Raw genomic sequence first — 20,822 nt, forward strand, 5'->3', positions numbered from 1 at the left:
TACCAGCTTCTGTTAGGAAATACATATGGTCATGGTCTTCTGTTGTCCCCTTGTGGTTCAAAATCTTAAGTAGTTATTTTAGATTTGTAGAGTGATAGAAAAGAGAGTGAGACAAACACATGCACTTGTGGCTGTGTAGTTTCTATTTTTTCTGTTTTTATACAGACAGTAGGAACATGGAGCTAAGAGCAGAGTATTCTTGTATGCACAGCGTTAAAAATGCCTAATTAAAAAAAATTGCAGTGCTATTTGAGTTGAGTTTCTCAAAATTTGGATGCAAGCTGAAGTGTTAATGTGAGCAGTTTTGCAGCTAATACATAAATTGCTGCATTGCATTTTAGACCGATCACCTAAGAGACAAGCAAGTTGAGAAGTGCTTGCCATTGAGACTAAATTTTGTTTCTTTATATGCTAAATTTGACTGAAACTTGATGTGAGCATTGCAGACTGTAAGCTTCTGTTTTGTTTGGGTTTTGTTTTGTTTCCATGGAAGGCTTTATTGCAGTTAAGTATACTGAACTGCATACCTGGTGAGTTTTGGTAACTCTAACTACATAGACCAAGCCAGAGGTGACCTTAAAATTACGGGGTTTTTTCCCCTGTGACTCCTTTTGGCAGCAGGGCATTTGATATGTCCCCAAAACAACTTTTGCTGTAAAGCTTCTTCTCGTTGAGGAGCTTGAAAGTGAAGTCTGGAGCCTACTAAGAAGTTGCACAGTAGACACTTAGAGCCTGATAATGAGATCTGCATTAGATTTGTTAGCTCCTTCCCGAGCATTCTCTGTGACTGGTCATTTAATTTTCTCAATTTTTTTCTAATATAGGCCATTTGAAGAGCAGACAGTAGCTGTGCCTGGTGTTGATCCCACCACTACCACCAACTCTTTACATCAGGAGGACGGAGGTGTTACTGCTGCAGGACAAAAGAGCACCAAGGATGCAAGTGGCAAAAAGAGAGAAGAACCTAAGGCTGGTCCAAAGAAGCCGAAGGAAAAAGTGGATGCCTTGTCTCAATTTGATCTTAATAATTACGCAAGTACGTATTGAAAATACATTAACAAGAATTTGTAATCCTACTAGCTTTGCTGCATATATAGCTAGACGTTTGAAAACTTGCAAAAGAGAGGTGATTGTTTTTTGAACACCGGAATGATTATGTACTTGAGTATTACTACCTTTGTTATATCTAATTAACAACATGTGTGCCTCTCAAAGGTGGCAGATCTCACTGTGTGTTTTTATGATAAGAAAAATTTTGTTCTATCATCTAATTTTACCTCTGTCATTCATACCATTTTCCATCATGTTAATAATTTGCTTAACCTTCATAAGAAAAGGCAGTGGATATCACTGATAAGCTTACAACTAATACCGAAGAAGGCTGTTCATTATTATGTTTTAGTTCTTATTTCCTGGAGAGTCTGGTACAGGAACCACCAATTTTTCAGTTCTTATAGATTAACTCCCTGTCTTCAAGCTTAACAGAAGAGCACTTGGCAAGCAGAAGTTTACCTTTAGTCAGCGCGGCCATCTGTGTCTTTCGGGGATATAGCTTCCGTGCTAAAGCAGATTTTGGCTTGGTGCACTGCATCTGAAGCTGTTAAAACAGCAGCATCTATACTTTTGCTTTTTCTGTAGGTGTTGTGATCATTGATGATCACCCAGAAGTGACAGTAGTTGAAGACTCCCAATCTAACTTGAATGATGATGGTTTCACAGAAGTGGTGTCTAAGAAGCAACAAAAACGCTTACAAGATGAGGAGCGCAGAAAAAAGGAAGAACAAACAGTACAGGTACAAGACCAGCATTTATAGTGGGAAAGAGCACCTTGCAGTACTGGGCATGATGTAAAGTGTGCAGAATCTTCCTTCCAAAGAAGCTATATTTTCGCCTTATAAATGTAACTAGGTAGTTGCATTAATATTAAGTTGTTCAGAATTAGTAAATTAAATTAATTTTCACTTAGTTATCATAGGATTCTGCACTTCCTGATGGGGCACTGTCAGGCAGGTGGAACTGGCAAACTGAAAACACCATTTTTCATACTGTGATAAAGATTTATACTATTGCTTGTATATCAGTGGATTCCAAGAGCAAAATGGATGAGAAATCATTGTTTCTGTGGTTAAATACCCCTAAAAAAAAATTTCTTTAAGACAAGGTTAATCAGTTTGCTTTTTGCTGCTACAGAATATACAATTGGTGTCCATACAGACTATCAGCTGTAAGAATAAAACTGGCTTCTGGTTACAGGTTTGGACCAAAAAAGGATCAAGTGAAAAAGGCCGAGGTCAGAATTCCAAGCTCCCACCCAGATTTGCCAAAAAGCAGCAGCAACAGGCAGCAGCCGCAGCTGCGCAGCAGGCACAAGCTCAGGCCCAAGCTCAGGCACAGCCTCCGTGTACAACGCAGACTCCAGGTCAGCCACAGACCTCTGTTCAGCCGCAAAACCAGACTGCAGGAGGGACAACCAGCGCAGAATACACAGTGTCAGGCAAAGTTCTGCAAAATGCTCAGGCTCACAATGGTCTGGGAACTGAGTTATGGGAAAACAAGGTGCCTCCTACAGCAGTTCTAAATGACATCTCCAAAAAATGTAAGTGACGTCTTTTGGATTGGGGTGGGGGGAAGCGTTGTAGTTAGAGAATGCTGATTGCCAACTCTTTCTGATGTCTCATTTCTACCTGTGAATGTATTTTGTACAGGGAATAGAGGGCAGCATTTGCAGGTGCAATGTTGTAACCTACGAATAGCTCTGAAAAGAGATTTTTGCAGTATGATATTACTCAGTATTTTACGCTGTTGTCATGTTCTTCATTCACTGTGAATAAGCAGCTGTCATTCCTTTGAGGAGTGTGTTTTGTTGGGCTTGGTCATGTTTCCAAACATGATGATTATCCCTCTTGAAAGAAGCTAAATAGGTAGCATATTGTTAACTGCTGAATAGGTTAACAATTTCTTAACCAAAGCTTATTTAATCAAGACATCTATAATTTCATTCGCGGTCAATTGATAACTTTAGTCAAATGCATTTAGCTGTGTGTGAGGGGGTTAACTCTCTCTTCTTAATTGTCAGTGGGACCCATTAGCCCACCTCAGCCACCTTCAGTCAGCGCTTGGAACAAGCCTTTGACATCTTTTGGTTCAGCTACGCCTCCAGAGGTAAGAATGAAGGGAAGAAGAGTAGCTGTATGTGAAATTTACCCAAATTGTATTTTATTGGAATTGGGCACAGATTATCCATTTATTCAGGCATGCACATACTTAGAACTACTATTGGTCGTATTCAGTTGCAGTCAGGAGATAGTACAGAAACACAGGATACAGGCTAGTGCTTTTATGACTGCTGCGTGGAAAAACTGTTCTCCATAAAAACTCAGCCATTCAGGTTCTATCAATAGCTGTTATTCAGTGCATTTTTTAAGCAAAAATACAGCCTAGTTTGCCTGTGAACACTTGTGTGCAGTTCAGTAATGTACACAGAAACAGGTTGTCTCCAAGGAACTAAATGTGTTTTGTGTCCCTTAAATCAGAGATACAAAAAGCAGTAGATGGTTTCTAACTATATTAGCTCTACTTAGCCCGTGGAATTTGCGTAGTTCTAAATTTTATGTTTATAAAGTCCTGTGGTTTTGTTTTCTTGGGCTTTTTTGGTCTGGACTTTATTGTTTTAAAATGTAAGAATGTGACATAACTCTCTTAGGAGACCATTTTAACAGCATAAGGAGATCTGGAAATCTTTTTTTAATTTCTTATTGTTCCTCTTGAATGGAACATTAATTTTTGAACTTTCAGGAGAATGCTGTGAACCTGAATCTGGACGTTTTGATATTGCACTTGTCCCTCTACCAGTTCATCATCTTGATCTTGTTTACATATTTCTTCACTGCTTTTTTTCTTACTCTTAAGCTTGTATAAGCAGTAGGAACTTGAGGAGGAGGAAGTGTACATTCATATATTGTTTACTCTTGCAAATCTGTTGCAGTCAGAAGTAATGCTTTTGCTGGCAGAAGGTAAATGTACTCTTTTAGTGGTTTTCAGATGAGCATGTTTTGTGCTCTTTTCTGAACCGTGGCATTGTAGTGATCTAGAAATCTTTTGAAATGCATTAAATGTTTACCTTTTAATTAGGGGCCAAAGCCTGGGCAAGAAGGTGGAGTTGATCTTGGTATAGAAACTATTCAGTTTGGAGCCCCAGCTTCCAGTGGCAGTGACAATGAAGTTGGCCCTGTACTTTCTGAGAAGTCCACTGACAAGCTGCCAGAACCGAAAGAGCAAAGACAGAAACAGCCTCGGGCTGGACCCATCAAAGCACAAAAGGTAAAAGGTCATATCTTCAGTACAAACTTTTAAACTTAAAGAAGTTCAGCCAAAAAGAGGTTACAAATAATGGAATAGAATACTCATTCAGTTAGGACTAGACCTATAACAATCACATTTGCTTTTATATTTCCTAAAATAATCAACAAGTTGGTTCTTGGAGAGAAGATGGGGAATTCAGTTCAAGAAGCAAGTGTAAGTAAACAGCATCCTAGCCCAGCAGACATGTGTTCATTGGTGTTTGGAACAAGGGATGAGGCTAGAGCAGGGATGGGATTTGCATGTGGTAGTGTTTTGGTTTTGTTTTCTGTTTGAGGTTGGGTTTTTTTCAGGCTTTGAGAACAGTTTTGAAGCAGGCATTCTGTTTCTACCCTGGCTATATGTCCATTTTCAGTAGTTCTTCCTGCCACCATGCCTGCCTTGCCCCCTCTAAATGATACATGGTGCCTTGCTTAGTTTTGTAGCCAGATTACAAAGATGAGTAATCAAGTTGCAGGAAAAGACGTGTTTTGAGGAAAGGGAGGAATGTTAGAGCTGCTGACTTGAAGTCTCAAATTCAAATGCACAGACGTCTGGGTAATTAATTTTTTTGCAACTAATCTAGGAAGACTGGATAGGTAATTAAACTTACCTGTTTTAAAAAAAAAAAAGTGAATCGCCTGCCCTCCAGAGATTTAGGGGTTGCATTCGATCATCATCTTCTTGTGGAAATACAAGATTGCACTTAATAATTTTTCACACTAATGAAACATACCTGTTATTTCTACCTCCAATGCATACTTAGCTGTGCGTCACTAGCAGTCAGCACCAGCTGCTTACTTGCAGAAGATGGTTATGGCACATAGACTTGGCTGGTGACTTACAGAACCAGCTGTTTCAGTCCCTCTTGATGTCTGAGATTTGGCAGTGGTCCTGATGTAATTGAAGCCCTTTGTCTTTCTAGAAGACCGGGTGTTTCTTTGTGTTGGTTGTGTTTGGGGCTTCCCCCCCCCCCCCCCCAAAAAAAGCTGAAATCTGAAAGTGCAGTCATATGTAGAATGAATTTAACTTCTGCTACATGAGGCAGTCAGTGGGTATGCTGCAGTTCATGGTTTTTATTTCAAAATATAAAACCCATACGGCTGAGAAATATGCAGTAGCTAATACTTCTGGTGAATTGTAGGAACCCAGCACATTAAAAACCCATATCTCAGATGTACTAGCAGTATGCCTAAAACTGCCCTCATGAAATCACTTAAAGATACTGAACAGCAAAGTTACTTAAATATATGGAGAGAGTCTACTTCACATAGTGCAGAAAGTTCCTTTTTCTGCTTGGTTATATCTATGCTCTCCTGTAGATTTTGTTGACAGACAAATGTGTGACTAAATGGTAAATTGACTGGAGATTAACATTTTTGTGTGCTCTTCTGAATAAGAGGGCTGTAATCCTTTAACTGTCTTGATGACCAAAAAACCCCCAACAAACAAACAATTCCTACACACTCACCACTCCCATGGTGATATTGTTTGCTATGAAGCCTAAATAGAAACTTATGTTCAGAATTGGAGGATAGTATTGTTGAACTAATATGGGCAATGTAAGAGGACCATACTTGAAACAAAGCAGTTTACCTTTTTAAGTCTGACCTTAAAGTGTCTGGAGGAATTTCTGCCTCGGAAAACTGTTAGAGAGAAAAATATTTGGGGTGAGGTGGGTCTGATGTTCCTTATTGCTGCACTGCAGAGCTCAGGCATCTGCTTCTGATGTTGTTTTCTTCCTTCCCTCTGAAAGCTAGTCTCTGCTGGCCTCCCGCGGGTATCAAATACCTTTGGGAAACTCCACCCTCCCCAAAGCCCAAAGGCATTGTGTTGTAAAGAGTCTTCATGTACTCCTGAAACAGCTGGTTTGTATTTATAGAGACAATACCAGCAGCTTCTGTCTTTCTACTACCAAAGCTTAAGAAAAGGATTTTAAGGACTGCCTTTAAGGAATTTTTGTGCTGCTCTGTACTGAAATGGACTGAGTAGTCTCAGCCAGAAAGGATATGGCTATTTAAACAGCAGAGCATTGAGGTTCCCTGAGGCCCTTCAATCTGCTTTAATTCAGCTGCACAAAAAAGAACTACTTGAATTGCAGCAGTTATGCCAGCCATGGTGTCTGGAATATAAGGAAACACTTGTGTGTAGGTATTTTATTTTTTTCTGGTTATCCCATTAGTGTTCAATTCCTAGGGAAAAATGCTGCCAACATAAAGACATTAAGATGTTTTCAAATGAAGGTAGACTCTTCTGTTCTAGGCTCGTGGGGCCCTGTAAAATCCTGATTCTCTGAAAATTAAAATAACCTGTATGTATACGAAGTCTTACGGCTTCTATACTTTTTTGTGCTTTTCTTGTAAGGATAGTCAAGATGGCTTTCTTCTGTACATTTTTAACTAGATCTTATTTTAGTTGAACTCCACCACTTCACATAAAACATGTATTGCTTGAAAACAATGGTTTAGATTCCTAATGTTCAGAATTAATGCATTTCATGTATGTATTGCTAACTTAGTCTCAAATTATTTATCTGTTTGAAAATGCTTGCCCATCAGGAAAGCTTTGTTAGATTTAAACAAAATTATTTTAAGCACGTTAAAATATTCTTGTGGGATCGGACATGTCAGGGAAGACATAACTGATAAATTAACACTAACTTAGCTTCCAGACTTGAGTCCAGTAGAAAACAAAGAGTATAAGCCTGGTCCTATTGGGAAAGAGCGTTCTTTAAAGAACAGGAAGGTGAAGGATGCCCAACAGGGAGAGCCTGAGGGACAGGAGAAGCCATCTCCCACCTCTGTCAGAAGCCCAGAACCTGTCACTACGAAAGAAACCAAAGCAGCAAGTGAACTGAGCACGGAAATAGGAACTATGATATCTGTGTCTGCTCCAGAGTTTGGAACAAACACAAAGGTAAGAAAAATATCAACAAATTACTGAGCAGTATATGTAAAATATGATTACAGTGATGTAATTGACACTTGGTTGCCTGCTGGTGGCAGTTACCTGGACAGCAGAGCCCACTGAATAGCAGATATGAAACATATTGGTAGTGCTTGAATTAAACAGTTCTCCAGAACTGGTGTGGAGACATGCTGTTTGTCATAGCCCTATACAGAGATCAGCTTGGAAGGTTTTAAACCTTTTTGCTGCCTTGTGAATGTGAAAGTCCTGAGCCTTGCTGTGGAGAGTGGCACTGGAGCCTGGTACAGGCAGATTCTGTGAACTCAAGCATATGTGATACATGCAAGATGAGTGCTTGACTTTCAGCAGAGAACTTTGAGTGAGTAGTGTGCGCGATCGTTCGTTGGGTGCATGGATGACCTGAAGCTGTGAATTAAATGCTGTTCTGTGAAAAAAGAAAATCTCTAAATTAGGGTTATGTTAAAGCATTGGATAAGGCTTGTTCAGTTTACCGAAAGTGTATGTATGTCAGCTCCTGTTGGCTTGCATATTGTCAAGGTATCCCTTGCAGAATTCCTTTAGAATGTTGAGGACTTGTCATAATTGTCTGTGTGGAACCCCCATGACTTCTCTATTAACTGCTCAACAGTGAAATGGCAACTTGCTGTTAGGATTTGTTCCTCTACAGCTCTGTTCTTAGCGGTGGTATGTTGACAGCACTGACTGAAAAACATCCACAGAGGCATTCTCCTATTTGCCTAAGGACCTGTGTGGGGACTGCCCTCACTGGGGCAGCATTGTGTCTTGAGCAAGAGCTATGGTTATCTCAAATGTAAAGAAACCATGAGGTTTGAGTAGCTACTAGTTAATAGTTACACCTGATTTGGGAAATGAAAAATGGTTCTTGTATGTCTGTAAAGCAGTTTTGTGAGTTCAGACGTTTGTTGCATGCTGTCTCACAATCTTCCTCCTCTTAAGCCGAAGTTTTCTGATGCCGTTTAGCAAAACTGATCCTCTGCAAAAGTTACAGTAATAGTTGAAGAATCTGAAATGCAGATCACTCACAATTTATCTTTGTCACCTGCAGTTGGAAGGAAAAAAAAAAGACCATTTTGGCAGTGTTTTGCCAAGGTGTCATGCGAGCAGAAGATGCTATCTCAATGAAATGTTGTTACAGATCAAGTGTTAAGGACGATATTTGTGTCCGACATAGTAGCTGCAAACTTGATTTTTGAGTGGAATGGCAAAAACATAAGAAAATTCAGTGCTGGGATTTCTCATCCTTCTTGGCAGTTTCTATCTTGTAAGTAGATGTGAATGGTTTATGTTGATACCAGAAACGGATGGAGTGTCCTTCTTGTATGCAGAATCAGAAGTGTAGAACCGAAAACGCTAGCTTGCTCAAGTATTTGGTAAGAAGGCTGTTTGTATGTGTGTCGTGCTTTCTCACTGTCTTTCAAGTTCCTGTGACGAGAGCTCAAGATAAGAGAAGATGCTTTTTCTAAGCCACATACAGAATAGGAAATATATCTTTGTTGATTATTCCAGGCTAACTCGATATAGAGTAGCTCTACTAAATCAGCATAATTTCCTCTCTACAACTGTATTTTTAAAGTATGAGATCCTCAAAGGGGAAGTCTGGATTTTGTGCCTTTCTGGCCTTAGTTAAATATGGGTTGCAGAGGTTCTTTGAACTACCACAGTACAAAAGTGCCAAGCTTCTGTCTTCTGGAGGGAAGATCAGAGTGAAAGGAAATTTTCCAGTTTGTGCTGGATATGAAAATTCCTAATGATTTCCTCATTAAGTGGTGGCTAATAGAAGCGTTTAATAATAGGCCTGAATATTCCTGTCTCAACAATTACAGGTTTGCTTTTGAATTCCTTTGTCATGAGTAGTTCTGGGGGCATCAGTAAGGTTTTTTTTTTCTAGGAAAGGGGTGGTCATATTTTGTATTTAATTCTATGAAAGTTCAACCAACAACATGCAGATTTATTGGGTAAAATAAGCTTCATCTAGGTTTTGCAGGAATAAACCAGTCTTGCTACTTTTTCAAGTGGCTTTTAAAATGGCTTCAAATACTGCTCTGGCCTTGGAGTTCCCATACAGATTTATATTGCAACTGCTTTCTCTTGTCTTTGTACTCTTTCCATTGCTCATTAATGAGGGAAGAAGTGATGACATCTTTAATCTGTTATTTCAGTGTCAAGTGTTAAGTTTTAGCAAACCTAAATGATTTCTCCTTTGACACTCTTTAACATCCTTCTCAGAGATTACTGCTCAGCTTCCAGGAAGGCACACTTTCTTTAGTGTATTTGGTGATTCATATGTCTGTAAAAGTCAAGCTAGCTGTCCTCCTTCAGAAACAGAAGCTTTGTAAGAGTACCCCAGACATCTTAGTAAGAGCATGTGTGTTTAGTCATACAAGACTGTTCTACGTTAGAAACTGTATAAATATAAATCAGCTCATACTGGTGAGATGTTTGTTTAGAATGTAAGCATGATGCTCCTTAGCAATTGCAGCTGTTTCTCTTGGGTTTTGCAGTATTTTTGGAGTAAAGGCAATCTGATGTATAAGTCTCTAAATCGGGTAAAGCACCTTACCCCCTGCCTTTCCCCACCCTAAAGTTTTGAAGCTTTCAAATCACAGCAACAATCAATACCCATTTCAGGACACGGCAATGAAATATTTGCACAGGTAGTTGATAACAAGCTGTGTCTTACAGAGATGATGTCTAAAAGGACACCGGCTGTCCTTGAGAATAAATTTTTAGTATCTGATATGCTTTCTGGTTTGGGTGATTTATGTAAATGAGGAACAAATCAAACAGCTAATTAATCCCATATAGTACTCTGATCCCTTTTAGCAGGATCAGCTCTGAGATCTGCCTCGTCATTTTTTTCATAAAGTCACTTCAGGTTTTGTGGTCTCTTCTTTTTGGGCAGAGTAGATAGTTACAAAAAGTTTGCGTGTTCTTTTTCTTCAGGTGTAAATAACTTGTAGATAACTCCAAAAAAAGAATGTACCGATTTTTGGTCTTGCTGTTGTTACTGTTCCTAGTTTATAATAAAGCAATCAGTTGGTCACTGTAATTGAATTAGAAAAGGTTATGGTGGTAAGCCATATCTAACAGAGATTTCTAGACTTCATGTACCGGTAAATGAAGGATGGTGGTTAACCTACAGTTCATGGAGTGGTGTTCTTATGGCTAAAGCATTTTCTTATCTGCATGTTCAGTGTGTAACTCATCCTTGTAGGATGGCTCAGCATTGCACATATACTTTTAAGGGCACCAGAGTTGATATAGTGGTTTGGTTTTTAATTCTAGTGAAACAGTGAACGTTTTTGTTCTGTAAGTTTTCAAAGTGAGAAAGCTAGTAGTAGTCTTGTTCTACTTTCTTTTGTAAGGAATTTCAGTACTGAGACCCTGTAAAATTTGCATCTACATCTTGGAGGAATTTTATTAATGTTATATTAAAAACTTCCTCTTATGCAGTAATGCATCTTAAACCAAGAAGCCAGTTAATTATTTTGTTAGAAGAAGCTTGTGATTAAAACAGTCTCATGTGCTTGCCTTGTTCTACCCAAATTAAGGTTACCTATTGGAATCAAATACAAATGTGCAAACTTGCAGTTTGGTAGTTCAGATTGTGGGAAACATCGTATCTCCCATTTTACCAGATTAACAAGTAAAGGAAATAACTAAATGGAGAAAGCAGTTCTCTTGGTTTCCTTCCTAAATACAAAAATAAGTCAATGTGCATATTGTGTCCCTTCTCACCCCATTATGGTTTAGCTTGTTGTCCTAGTCTCTTACCAAAATGAGCTCAGCCTTTTAAGGAAGATTCGTTATTTGCCAGTTAGTATCTTGATGCTTTAATTGCTCTTTTAGGAGACATTGCCATAGTCTTGAGGAGTAAATCGAGCGTGTGCTTTTTTAATAGCTTATCATCATACTGGTTGGATGCAGTTAAACAATCATTGTGTGGTTTGTGCCTTCAAACTCATTATGTGTTGGCAAGTCCAGGCACTCATCAACAGTCCTGCTGCTAATTTGTCCTTCAGTTCCTTCTTGGTGTTTGGTTCTGTAAAAATGATTGAAGCCCAGAAAAGGATCTGAGATGTAAAACTTTGGAGTTTGCAGTGCTTGCTAGAGAGTGGATTCTGGCTAATGCAGGGTGACACCATTCATCTAACAAAGTCTATGGGTCAGGTCTGATAATATATATTTGCCTGTCCAGAATACGCTCAGTCCAGTGACAAGAACTAAAAAACAGTGCTCAACACAGCTTCACAGAACTACCAGTGCCTTTTTTGTTCATTGCAGGTCATTCTCTGAAGAGCTGGCAGTGTTATCAATGAGGTACTTTCATCAGGCAGTTTATACCTACAACTGCAATAGTCACTGTCTACAGCTAGGTCCATGAAAGTGGACCTTGTTCATTGAGCACATTAAGGTCCATTCAGCTGTGACAAATAAGCTTCAAGGAGAGACCTCTGGGTAGACTGGAAATTTCAGCCCTTTTCTTCTTTGAAATCACTGCCCAATGTAGAAGTCAGGAGGTAGACTTCACCACCAGAAACTGAGTCTTGTGACTTTCAGAGGCAAGACTTATAGAAATTTTTTTTGCAAATTGCAACCATCCCTATGTGTTCTTTTTAATCTGGAGGCCCTTACTTGTCATAGGCTTACCCAAGAAATTTCTGTATTTATTTAAAGCTACAGAAAGCTTTCAGCTAATAGATTTTTGCTTTTTAAATAGGCTAAAAGTGCCCACAAATGGCTAAAGTATCTTGAGTGACAAATGCAGTTACGCCACCACAGTTCAATATGTCTAGTGCCCAGGCAGCACATCACTGTATATTCTTGCTTTACAGGCTGTATTTTGACTTGTCTCCAGATATACGTTGTGAGGTCATGAGGCAAACTGTAATCTCCTAGGGATTCTTCTGACCTCGGTAGCAATTCAGCAGCAAGGATTGCTGGATGTGTCTTGTAAAAAATCAAACAAGCAAAACAAACAAACTGGTGTGAAATTCTAATCTTCTGTTGTTTGGTGAACTCCTCCTGTAGAAAGGCTGGCATCTGTCCAAGAAACTTAAAATCTAAGGGAGATATTTTAATTGAATTATTTTTCTTCACAGGAGTCTGTAACAGACTACACTACACCTTCTTCTCATCCTAACACAGTGGCTACTAGCAGTACAAAAATGGAGGAGACTTTGGTGACGAACGTAAGTGATAGTCTTGACTTTGAAGACAAGAAAATATTTTCACACTTCTTTAAAGCACAAAATCTTGCCTTCAGTAAACAAGTCACTAGAGTTTCTTTCATGTTAACTAGCAGTGTGTTGTCCAGTAATCTCACTCTGAAGGACAATTGGTTTGATTAGTATCTGTTCTGGAATTCTTCAGGTATTTTCTTGTCATTTGAACAACCCTGATGAGCTAAAGATCACAAAGTGGAGAAGATATTTCTAGGGACAATTCTAAAAAAGCAAGGATAGGTGTAAGGAGAGAGCATGCTCTCAGCTGCGGCTGGGGCTTGAACCTGGTACCAGTAGCAAAGCTCTGTAGGTGAGCTTGAAGAAAGGCTTTTACAAACAAAGCAATTTTGCACTGTAGCCTGAAATCACACCAACTGCATATAAAGGAAGCAGCTTAATGGTTTCTGAAAGCAGACAGCAGGCTTTCAGTTCTTCAATTGCTACGGAGATGAGGTGTTTGCAGTCCTCAAAGCCAGTGATCCTGACTGGGTGAGTGTGGTGTAATGATTGAGAGGACCAGCTGTGTTGTGACTTGTAGCGAAGTCAAGTTTGTCTTGAGTGTGCTGGGATGTCAGGTTGGGAACTTGGATCTTGTGATTTTTGTTGTTTGAGTAGCAGAAATAGAATTAGCTCAGAGTTGAGGTACTTGTTCATTGCGGGAGGAAAATATCATACAGTAGGATCTCAGGTTTTTATGAAACTGTCTTGTGAATTCCATCTAAGAAATGCTTTTCAGCTTACTGCAGCGTCCTTTAATGCAGTTTCGAAGCAATATTGGTTGAACTTACTTTTCTGAGGGATTTTTCTGGCGGTGTTGTGGTTTGTGTCTTTGGTTAGTGTGGAAGACTGAATTCTTTTGTGTTAATGATGTTACTGAATGCTCCCCATGTTGGAGTTGGAACAACACAGGAAATGACCTCAAAGGATCTGTTCTACCACCTGCAAAGCTTCAGTATCCCTGTCTTTTGGATTAACCTTATCTCATCCAGTGGAAGTCCACTAGCTGTGCTCTGAATGGAGAAAGAAATGGTCAGAAGTAAGAGACTGGCCACTGCAGTATTTTTGGTACACTTCATTTAAAACTTCTAGGAAATCCATCAGTGTTTTCTTAGGCAAAGATAGCAATAGCATTAAGTCAAGTTTATTTCCTTAAGTTTCACATCTTCTGTCTTTTAGAAGAGAAGATAACTGAATTCAGTTATTGGATGGCAAATCTGTCCTGGTTTGTTACATGGTCCTGTGACTTTGGAGGTTTATAGCTTCCTCTTTTCAGAAACTGCATCTCAGACCTCAAGGTCACAGAGCCCCATGTACTGTTTTGGTACAAAAGGGGCCAAACTTGGCTTGGGAAGAACTTTTGCATATCAGTAACCTGAAATGGTACTTTAAATCCCAAAGCAGAAAATTGGTATTCATTTATGCAGAAGACATGGACACTTTAGAACCTTAGTCTTCAACCTCTTAAAGAGAGATGAGAAGCATCTCAGCACCTGCTGAATGGCCTTTCCCTGCCTACCAAATTTTCACCTTATTTTATCAAAACCTCCCTGCCAAATGCTCAAGCCTTGAAGAAATTGTAGCTCACTCAATAAAGCTTGAGCTTTGCTTTTCTGGGGCTTTTGTAGTAGACGTAGTTAGAATGTGATGTGTGTTGCCTGCCTTTCAGGTGCCCCTGCCCCACACCCTTCCCCTCCCTAGGAGGGAGACTCTACAACAGAGCTCCAGCCTAACTCCAGTTTCTCCCGCTACCGTCGACCTCACCCTCAAGGTATGTACCACATCCCTCTAAGGGTCATTTTCTTGCATGCAGGGGAAAAAATAAATGGAGAACTTGCTGGTGAACCTTTTTTTTAGAGCCTTCCTTTTTGTTTCCTCTGCTGAACTGCTTTTGCATATAAACGGATGGCTGAAACACAGGACTCCTATCAAAGGATGCATTGAAATTACCAGTCTCTAACCCCGTTTTGCATTAACACCTGGCATCTCAATCAATCTTGGCTCCCACTGCCCTGGAAAAAAAAAGCCTAGCATTTTAGCATTGTACTATAGTGTTCATGACAAACCATCAGAATCTGGCTGAGGGTTTTTTAAAGATTAACTTAAAGTAAGTTGCCTGGTTTGGTATTAAAGGCTGTAAGGCGTTGCTTGGTAAGCTGAGCTTGATTTCTTCTTAGCTGTAAGATTTTGGTGCAGTGATAATGTGGTTTTCAGTTGGATGGCTAAAGTTCTAAATAATGAAATACAGGTGGTGTGTTGGTGTCTATGAAGGGCAGTTTGATCAGCTAGTCGGAATGTATTTTGTCATGTTATAAATGTTCTGTTTTCTGCTCTCCGGTGTAAGTGAGAGTAAGTGTGTAGAGTATTTTGAAGGTGTTTTCCCATTTTGTTAGATTTTGGACTGTGTGCATTGTATAACTCACTAACATAGAGTTGGGCTCTAGGTTTGCTACTGTGTCTTCAGAAGTTTTGGGTCTTTTTCATTTTTGTGTTCTAGATTGGCTTTGTGATTGTGACTGCAGGTGACTGAACCAGTAGAAATATTGTTGCTACTTCTAATATTAAGGAGGAGTGATATTTGAACTTTGTTTCTCTAAATTTTGAAGAGGAGAAATGAAACTAGGGATTGGATGCAGAACTAACACTTTGGAGAAACTTGCTTGTCAATCTCCCAGTGAGACTTGTGTCTCACTGGCATGGTTTGACAGCTGCTTGCTCGTGTTCTCTACAGATGATAGTTATTAATGATCTCTTGTTGAATCTTTGCTTCTCTTTTGTTAACACTTTATTTCCAGAAAAAAAAAGTAACATCATATTAAAACAGTAGACCAGCAAAAATGGGGAGAGGGCTGGAGAGGGACAAGTAATTTAAAAAAATCTGTTTTGCTATTGCATTCTTGTGTAATAAGTTACCATAATCTGACTTTCTGGCGCCTGAAAGCATTTTTCTAGAATATCAGTCTCTAACTGTTTAGCAGCTGGATATTTGATTCACATGTAATACAGGTAGGAATGTTGCTATAGCATGATGCTGCAAAGAATGTGACACTGCTCAGTTACAGAGCAAACTGTGGTGCTTGTGTCATTCGTTCTGCAGTTTCTTTTTCTACTGTTCTGGTGTCGGTGATTTGATTGCTTTCTCAGTGGATGATAGATCTTGGGTGTGTGCTTCCAAAATATGTCAAAGATCCATATTTTGAGGCTGCCTTGAAGAAAACTGACCAAAATCTGAATGGAAAGGTGTTTGGAAGCAGCTTTGTGTCTAATTTCTCTATTCCAGCCACTGGAGCTCTACCTCCTCTTTGCAAATGCTGAAGGCAACAAGCTTGTTTTGAAGCATGCACTGAGACTGTCACTTTCACAACAGGCCTTCTGGTCCGGGCAGAGCAGAGCTGCTCTTTGTCATCCTTGCTTCTTTGAAAAGGTACTTCTGGAGCAGCAGAGAGGAAATAATTTGTTTCCTTCCCTTAAAAGAATAAAATCTCCAGGCTCTGCTTCCATAAAGGAATAACCCTTACATCTCCTCTTTCCTCCATCCCCTGTCACAGAAAGCTGTCTGTAAGGAAACTCAGCAGGGGAACCCAGCCACAATTGTTCCCACTACTTGGCATCATTCTGCCAGGGTGAGGGTATAAGGTGCTCATATGGGAAGGCTTGTTGAGATGTCTTGTTTCTTAGAGTAACTTTGCTAAAAACACCTTTACTAAGGCAGACATCCTCTTAAGGACTTAGCTGATAGGGCTATTGGTAGGTAAGGAGCTGAGAAAAAGAAAATGCAAAGCAATCTTAAACTGAGCTGCCTGGCCCTCTTCCATGTTCTAAGGTTCCATCTAAAATTCCTGTGTAGGCATCTGGTCCAGAATCTGACACCGTTTGACTTGTTTTTCTGATAACTTAAACTTTGGCATACTTAAGGGATATGCACATTGTTATTTGTCTCCAGTTAAGTTTTTGGGTGATACATACTGGACCTTTATTGCCGTGGGAAGGGCTGAGTGGGTCAACAGTGAAGAGAAGCCTCAAACAACCATGATCTCCAGCCTGTGCTCTCCTTTTCCCATAACTACGTGAGCAGTGAAATTACAGCACTTTCCCGAGCCTCACTTAATTTAGAGCCTCTTACTCCTTCATATCTGGTCTGTAGATGGTGCTGCATAGGCGTTCCTAGAATACCAATCTGTGTTGCATCTTCTTCTGGCTTAAGAAGTTAGAGGTTGTTAAGGAGCTCTCTAAAAGCGAAACTGTTAGCAAACTCAGTACTCTGTTATATGCCCTTTATTGCAAAGTGGTAGGGGTGTGTGATGATCTGGGATCTTGGTAATAGTTAGGTTTGGAAGACAAAACACAGTGTTGTAGACTCTAGCTTTTGCTATTGGTAGTTTCTCCAGGAACATCATGAAACTGACTGAACAAAGCTTCTACACCTTCTCTATTCAGACATTCAAAGGTATTTCTTTACTTTCTCTTAATACCAATGTAGTACAAGACCATTACTCTTGTCTTACCAGAGCCTGTGGTGTTCAGAAAGAAGCCTCTAGTCATACCTGTACTCCACCTTAAGCAAAATCCTTTTCAGCAGATTAATAATAGATGTTGAAGTTTAAACTGTTTGCAAGAATCAGAACCAATTTGGAGAAGAATATTGTGGAGGGGAAACTGAGAATGATTGCTGGGGAAGGTGGCCTCAAAAAGGAAAAAAGGTGACTTACCTCCAAAAGATTTAATGTGTAACAGAGTTTCCCTCTTCCCCCTCCGCTCTCTCGGGGAATACAGAACTTCGCTTTCCATGTGGGTGTGTATTGATCACCTGTTACCCACTTCTTTGGATATTGCTTTGCTTTTTTATCACTTCTGAAGTGTCTAGACCAATGACCGAAGTCGTGTTTGGTCTGTGCAGACTGTGCCTAACTCATTTGAAACAGGGTAGGTTGAAAGTATGGCTTTTGGAGACTGCAAGTCCCAGTTAGAGGGCTCTCTTGATCCAGGCAGTGAGGTCAGATTTGTTGGTGAATACGTATTTGCCTCTTTACATATATTATTAAAGACAGCACCTGGCCTTGAAGCTTACAGTCTGCCAGATGAGCAATTTCAGCCTATGGCATCCAGCTCTGCTTAGCAAAATCTTTGTTTCAACTGAGGACAGCTGAAGGTTGTAAAGAATTCCATGGACTATGTTTGAGCTTTTAAATTAGTGGGTGTAGACTGAGCATTAATATTTCCTTTCCAGTAGTCCCTCAAAAGTGTCTCAGTTCAAAGATCTGGCATTGTGTGTCTAATGCAGCAATAATTAGATTGTTATTGAGGTCAGTAAAGCAATACTTTTTTCCGCTTTTGGTGGAAGAGAATTGTGTTTAAAATATTTAAAGTTTCATCTTCCTTGCTGTGCAAGACTTAATGTTATAGCAGTAGAGGAGCATGAAGCATTTTTAGCATTAATGTAAAGCAGCGTGCACAAGCTGTGTCAGCTCATGGTTGCTTCTTGAACACCACTTGCTTTGGAAATCTAAACTTGACTACTCATGTTTACTGAAGTGTGCATTAGGTATTTTTGATGATCACTCAGAGTGGATGATTTACCAAGAAAGCAAGGGGCTGTTTCATTTAAATGGCCCAAGTAACTTGTAAGCAAAGGAATTCATGGAAATATTTAGAGGGCTTTTTACCTTTCTTTTGCTCACTGTGTCTTTTGCTCTTCATGTCAAACAAAACCAAGCCAAATTAGTGTGAGTGAATTCTCTTTTGAGCATTGAATGTTAATGATGAACTGTGCACGTGTGCAGTTGGAACAGATAAGAAGCTCCAACTTACGGCTGTATGCTTTTTGCATGAACAGAGTTGCACGATTATGGTGACTTTTAAAAAGAGGCTCGCATGAAGCCTGAACTGCCTTTTGAACTAAAAAGAAGTGTTAAAAGAGGAAGACTGACTAGTTGAAACTTCCTGATGAGGAAATTTCTTTTCTTTTAAATAGATGGAGTCTGCACGCAAAGCATGGGAGAATTCCCCAAACATGGGGGAGAAGAGTTCACCAGTGACTTCAGCAGCATCTCCCATTGCTGGTGGCAGCGGCAGTAGCAGCAACAGCAGCAACACTGGGCCAAGCAGTGGTACTTACAGCTCTTTCTCTAGTGCATCAATGCCTCCTATTCCTGTGGCCTCAGTTACACCGACAACTTCGCTGTCAGGTACCAGATGTCAAGATTGTAGTAGCCTGTTGTATTATTCCTTCGTTATTTTTTTCAAGAGATTAGATTCCCTTTGGAATTATATTTAATGCAAAGCTAACAAAAGTTTTATGCTAGTATGAAATGTCAGGTCTGAACAGCAGCTTCCCAAATACCTTGTAATTAACAAGGAGACACTTCACCTCATCACTTCAGTGAGATGAAAACAGTATTAAGATGACATCTCTCTGCCTATGCTACTTATATGGACTTGAAAGAGGAGTTAAAATTCTCCTGTTGGCTGCCTTATTGGTTTCCTTTTGTTCAGCTGAATGAAGGCAAGTGAGCAGGTGGTAGTTCTGATATCCAGCTAGTTGCAGTCTTTCTTTCATTTGTACTCTTTGGAGTCAAAGCTTTAACAGGTCATACGTAGTTCCCCTCAAACTAGGCAGAGCAAATGTCCAGCTGCTCTTCAGAAACAGTGCTGGTTTCCACCTTGGTTCTTTGCAGCAAATAAAAGATGCTACATCTGATTAAATCTTCACACCTTGAAGTATTAGAATGTATGCCCAAATCTCAGCTGAAGTGCTTGAAAAAGACCTTTCTTTGGAGTCTGGCTCTCAACCTTGAGAGGCACAACCACCATACATTGCGATATTTTGTTGCATAACTGACCAAGATGTCTACTTCAGTATTTTTATAGCCTCTTGTACTTGAGAAGGGAGATGTATTATGGTTGCAGTGCTTTCTATAGCGAACTTAACAAAATTGTCCTCCCTTTCCATCTTATGTTGATGGAAACAGCTGCATTAGGTTTCAGTGTTCTTAACCAGTTGTGGCTGTGCTTGCATAGCTGTCCCAAAACTTAGACCACTGAAAGATGAGGCTTTGAAATACCTTCAGCTATTTTATGATGTATGACTTGCTTCTCTCCTTCTAGGAGCTGGAACCTACACAACCTCTTCACTGAGCACAAAGACTGCAAGCACCTCAGATCCTCCTAATATATGTAAAGTGAAACCACAGCAGTTGCAGACAAGCAGCCTAGCTTCTGCCAGTCACTTTTCCCAGCTGAGCTGCATGCCATCCCTCATTGCCCAGCAACAGCAAAGTCCCCAGGTCTATGTGTCTCAGTCTGCAGCAGGTAATAGTGTTTGTGACTGAGAAGCCGTATGTCTGTTTTTTTGGAGTTCTGAAGCTGGAGAGTTGCATTCAGTTCTGGTTTTATCTCTAGTAAAGACAGAATGATGGAGAGCATTCTGTAAGCAAATATTCACTAATTGTGTCTTACTCTAAATATGCAAGTTTCTTTCAGTAAGTATAAAGATAATGCTGGGTTGTTAGGTTGAGGAAATTAAGTTTGAATCTCTTGATGTACCATTTTTCGGTTGCAGAACTGTAAATCACTCTTTTAAGACCAAAAATTACTTAGTCTTGACTTCTTAAAGGGCTACAATAGTTTAGAATCATGGCCTTTTTCTTTAAAGAAAACCCTACATATAGTTAACCTAAACTACATGACAGTATAGCATGTTCTTCCCCATCCTTTGCCCAAACACCTGTTTTGGCCAGAATCTGTTGCTCGTCCCCCAGGAATTGCATGGAACTGAAGATGCATATGCAAGACTGATAGATTCTGGCAGTGAATTGGAAAAGCTGGTTAGGCATCCAGCTCTTCAATCCTGTTTCTTCTCCCAGTCTCTCTGGTAGCTCTCACACTGGGAAGTGCTGACAGTGGCTGCATCTCTAACTCTTGATGAAAATCTTTCTAGCAGGAGTATGTTTGAAATCAGGTGCTAATTGTATTGTTCTTCCTGAGGTACTGCAGCTCAAATCCCAGCATTTTATATGGATACAAGTCATCTATTCAATACCCAACATGCGCGTTTGGCACCACCTTCTCTGGCCCAACAGCAAGGCTTTCAACCAGGGCTTTCTCAGGTATTTGGAGATTTCTTTCTTCTTTTTTCCCTTCCCTGTCCATATTGCCTTTAAAGCTCTATTAATGAGCTAATGGGGTCAGGGGAGAGTGGGACTAAAGACTCTGCAAAAATGAGGTCATGCCCATCCTTGCTATTTCATTCTGGTACATGCAGGTGGTGTTTGATCTCCACTGTTCCTGAAAATTAAAGCGTTTCTCATGAAAGTT

General features: G+C 39.9%; 1 protein-coding gene across 1 annotated transcript in view; it reads left to right on the forward strand.

Moving 5' to 3' along the window:
- Positions 1–20,822, forward strand: part of PRRC2C (proline rich coiled-coil 2C) — a gene marked incomplete at its 3' end in the record, with an annotated part of 55,192 nt that overhangs the window by 21,467 nt on the left and 12,903 nt on the right. The window contains exons 16-24 of the mRNA XM_082003231.1: positions 825–1,036; positions 1,639–1,793; positions 2,254–2,596; positions 3,077–3,162; positions 4,132–4,320; positions 7,003–7,254; positions 18,481–18,694; positions 19,614–19,817; positions 20,502–20,614. Of these exons, the coding sequence (XP_081859357.1) occupies positions 825–1,036; positions 1,639–1,793; positions 2,254–2,596; positions 3,077–3,162; positions 4,132–4,320; positions 7,003–7,254; positions 18,481–18,694; positions 19,614–19,817; positions 20,502–20,614 (1,768 nt within the window). The remainder of the gene's footprint in view (positions 1–824; positions 1,037–1,638; positions 1,794–2,253; positions 2,597–3,076; positions 3,163–4,131; positions 4,321–7,002; positions 7,255–18,480; positions 18,695–19,613; positions 19,818–20,501; positions 20,615–20,822) is intronic.

The sequence above is a fragment of the Phaethon aethereus genome, assembly GCF_964289735.1.
Source record: "Phaethon aethereus genome assembly, chromosome: 8".
In the NCBI taxonomy this organism is placed as follows: domain Eukaryota; kingdom Metazoa; phylum Chordata; class Aves; order Phaethontiformes; family Phaethontidae; genus Phaethon; species Phaethon aethereus.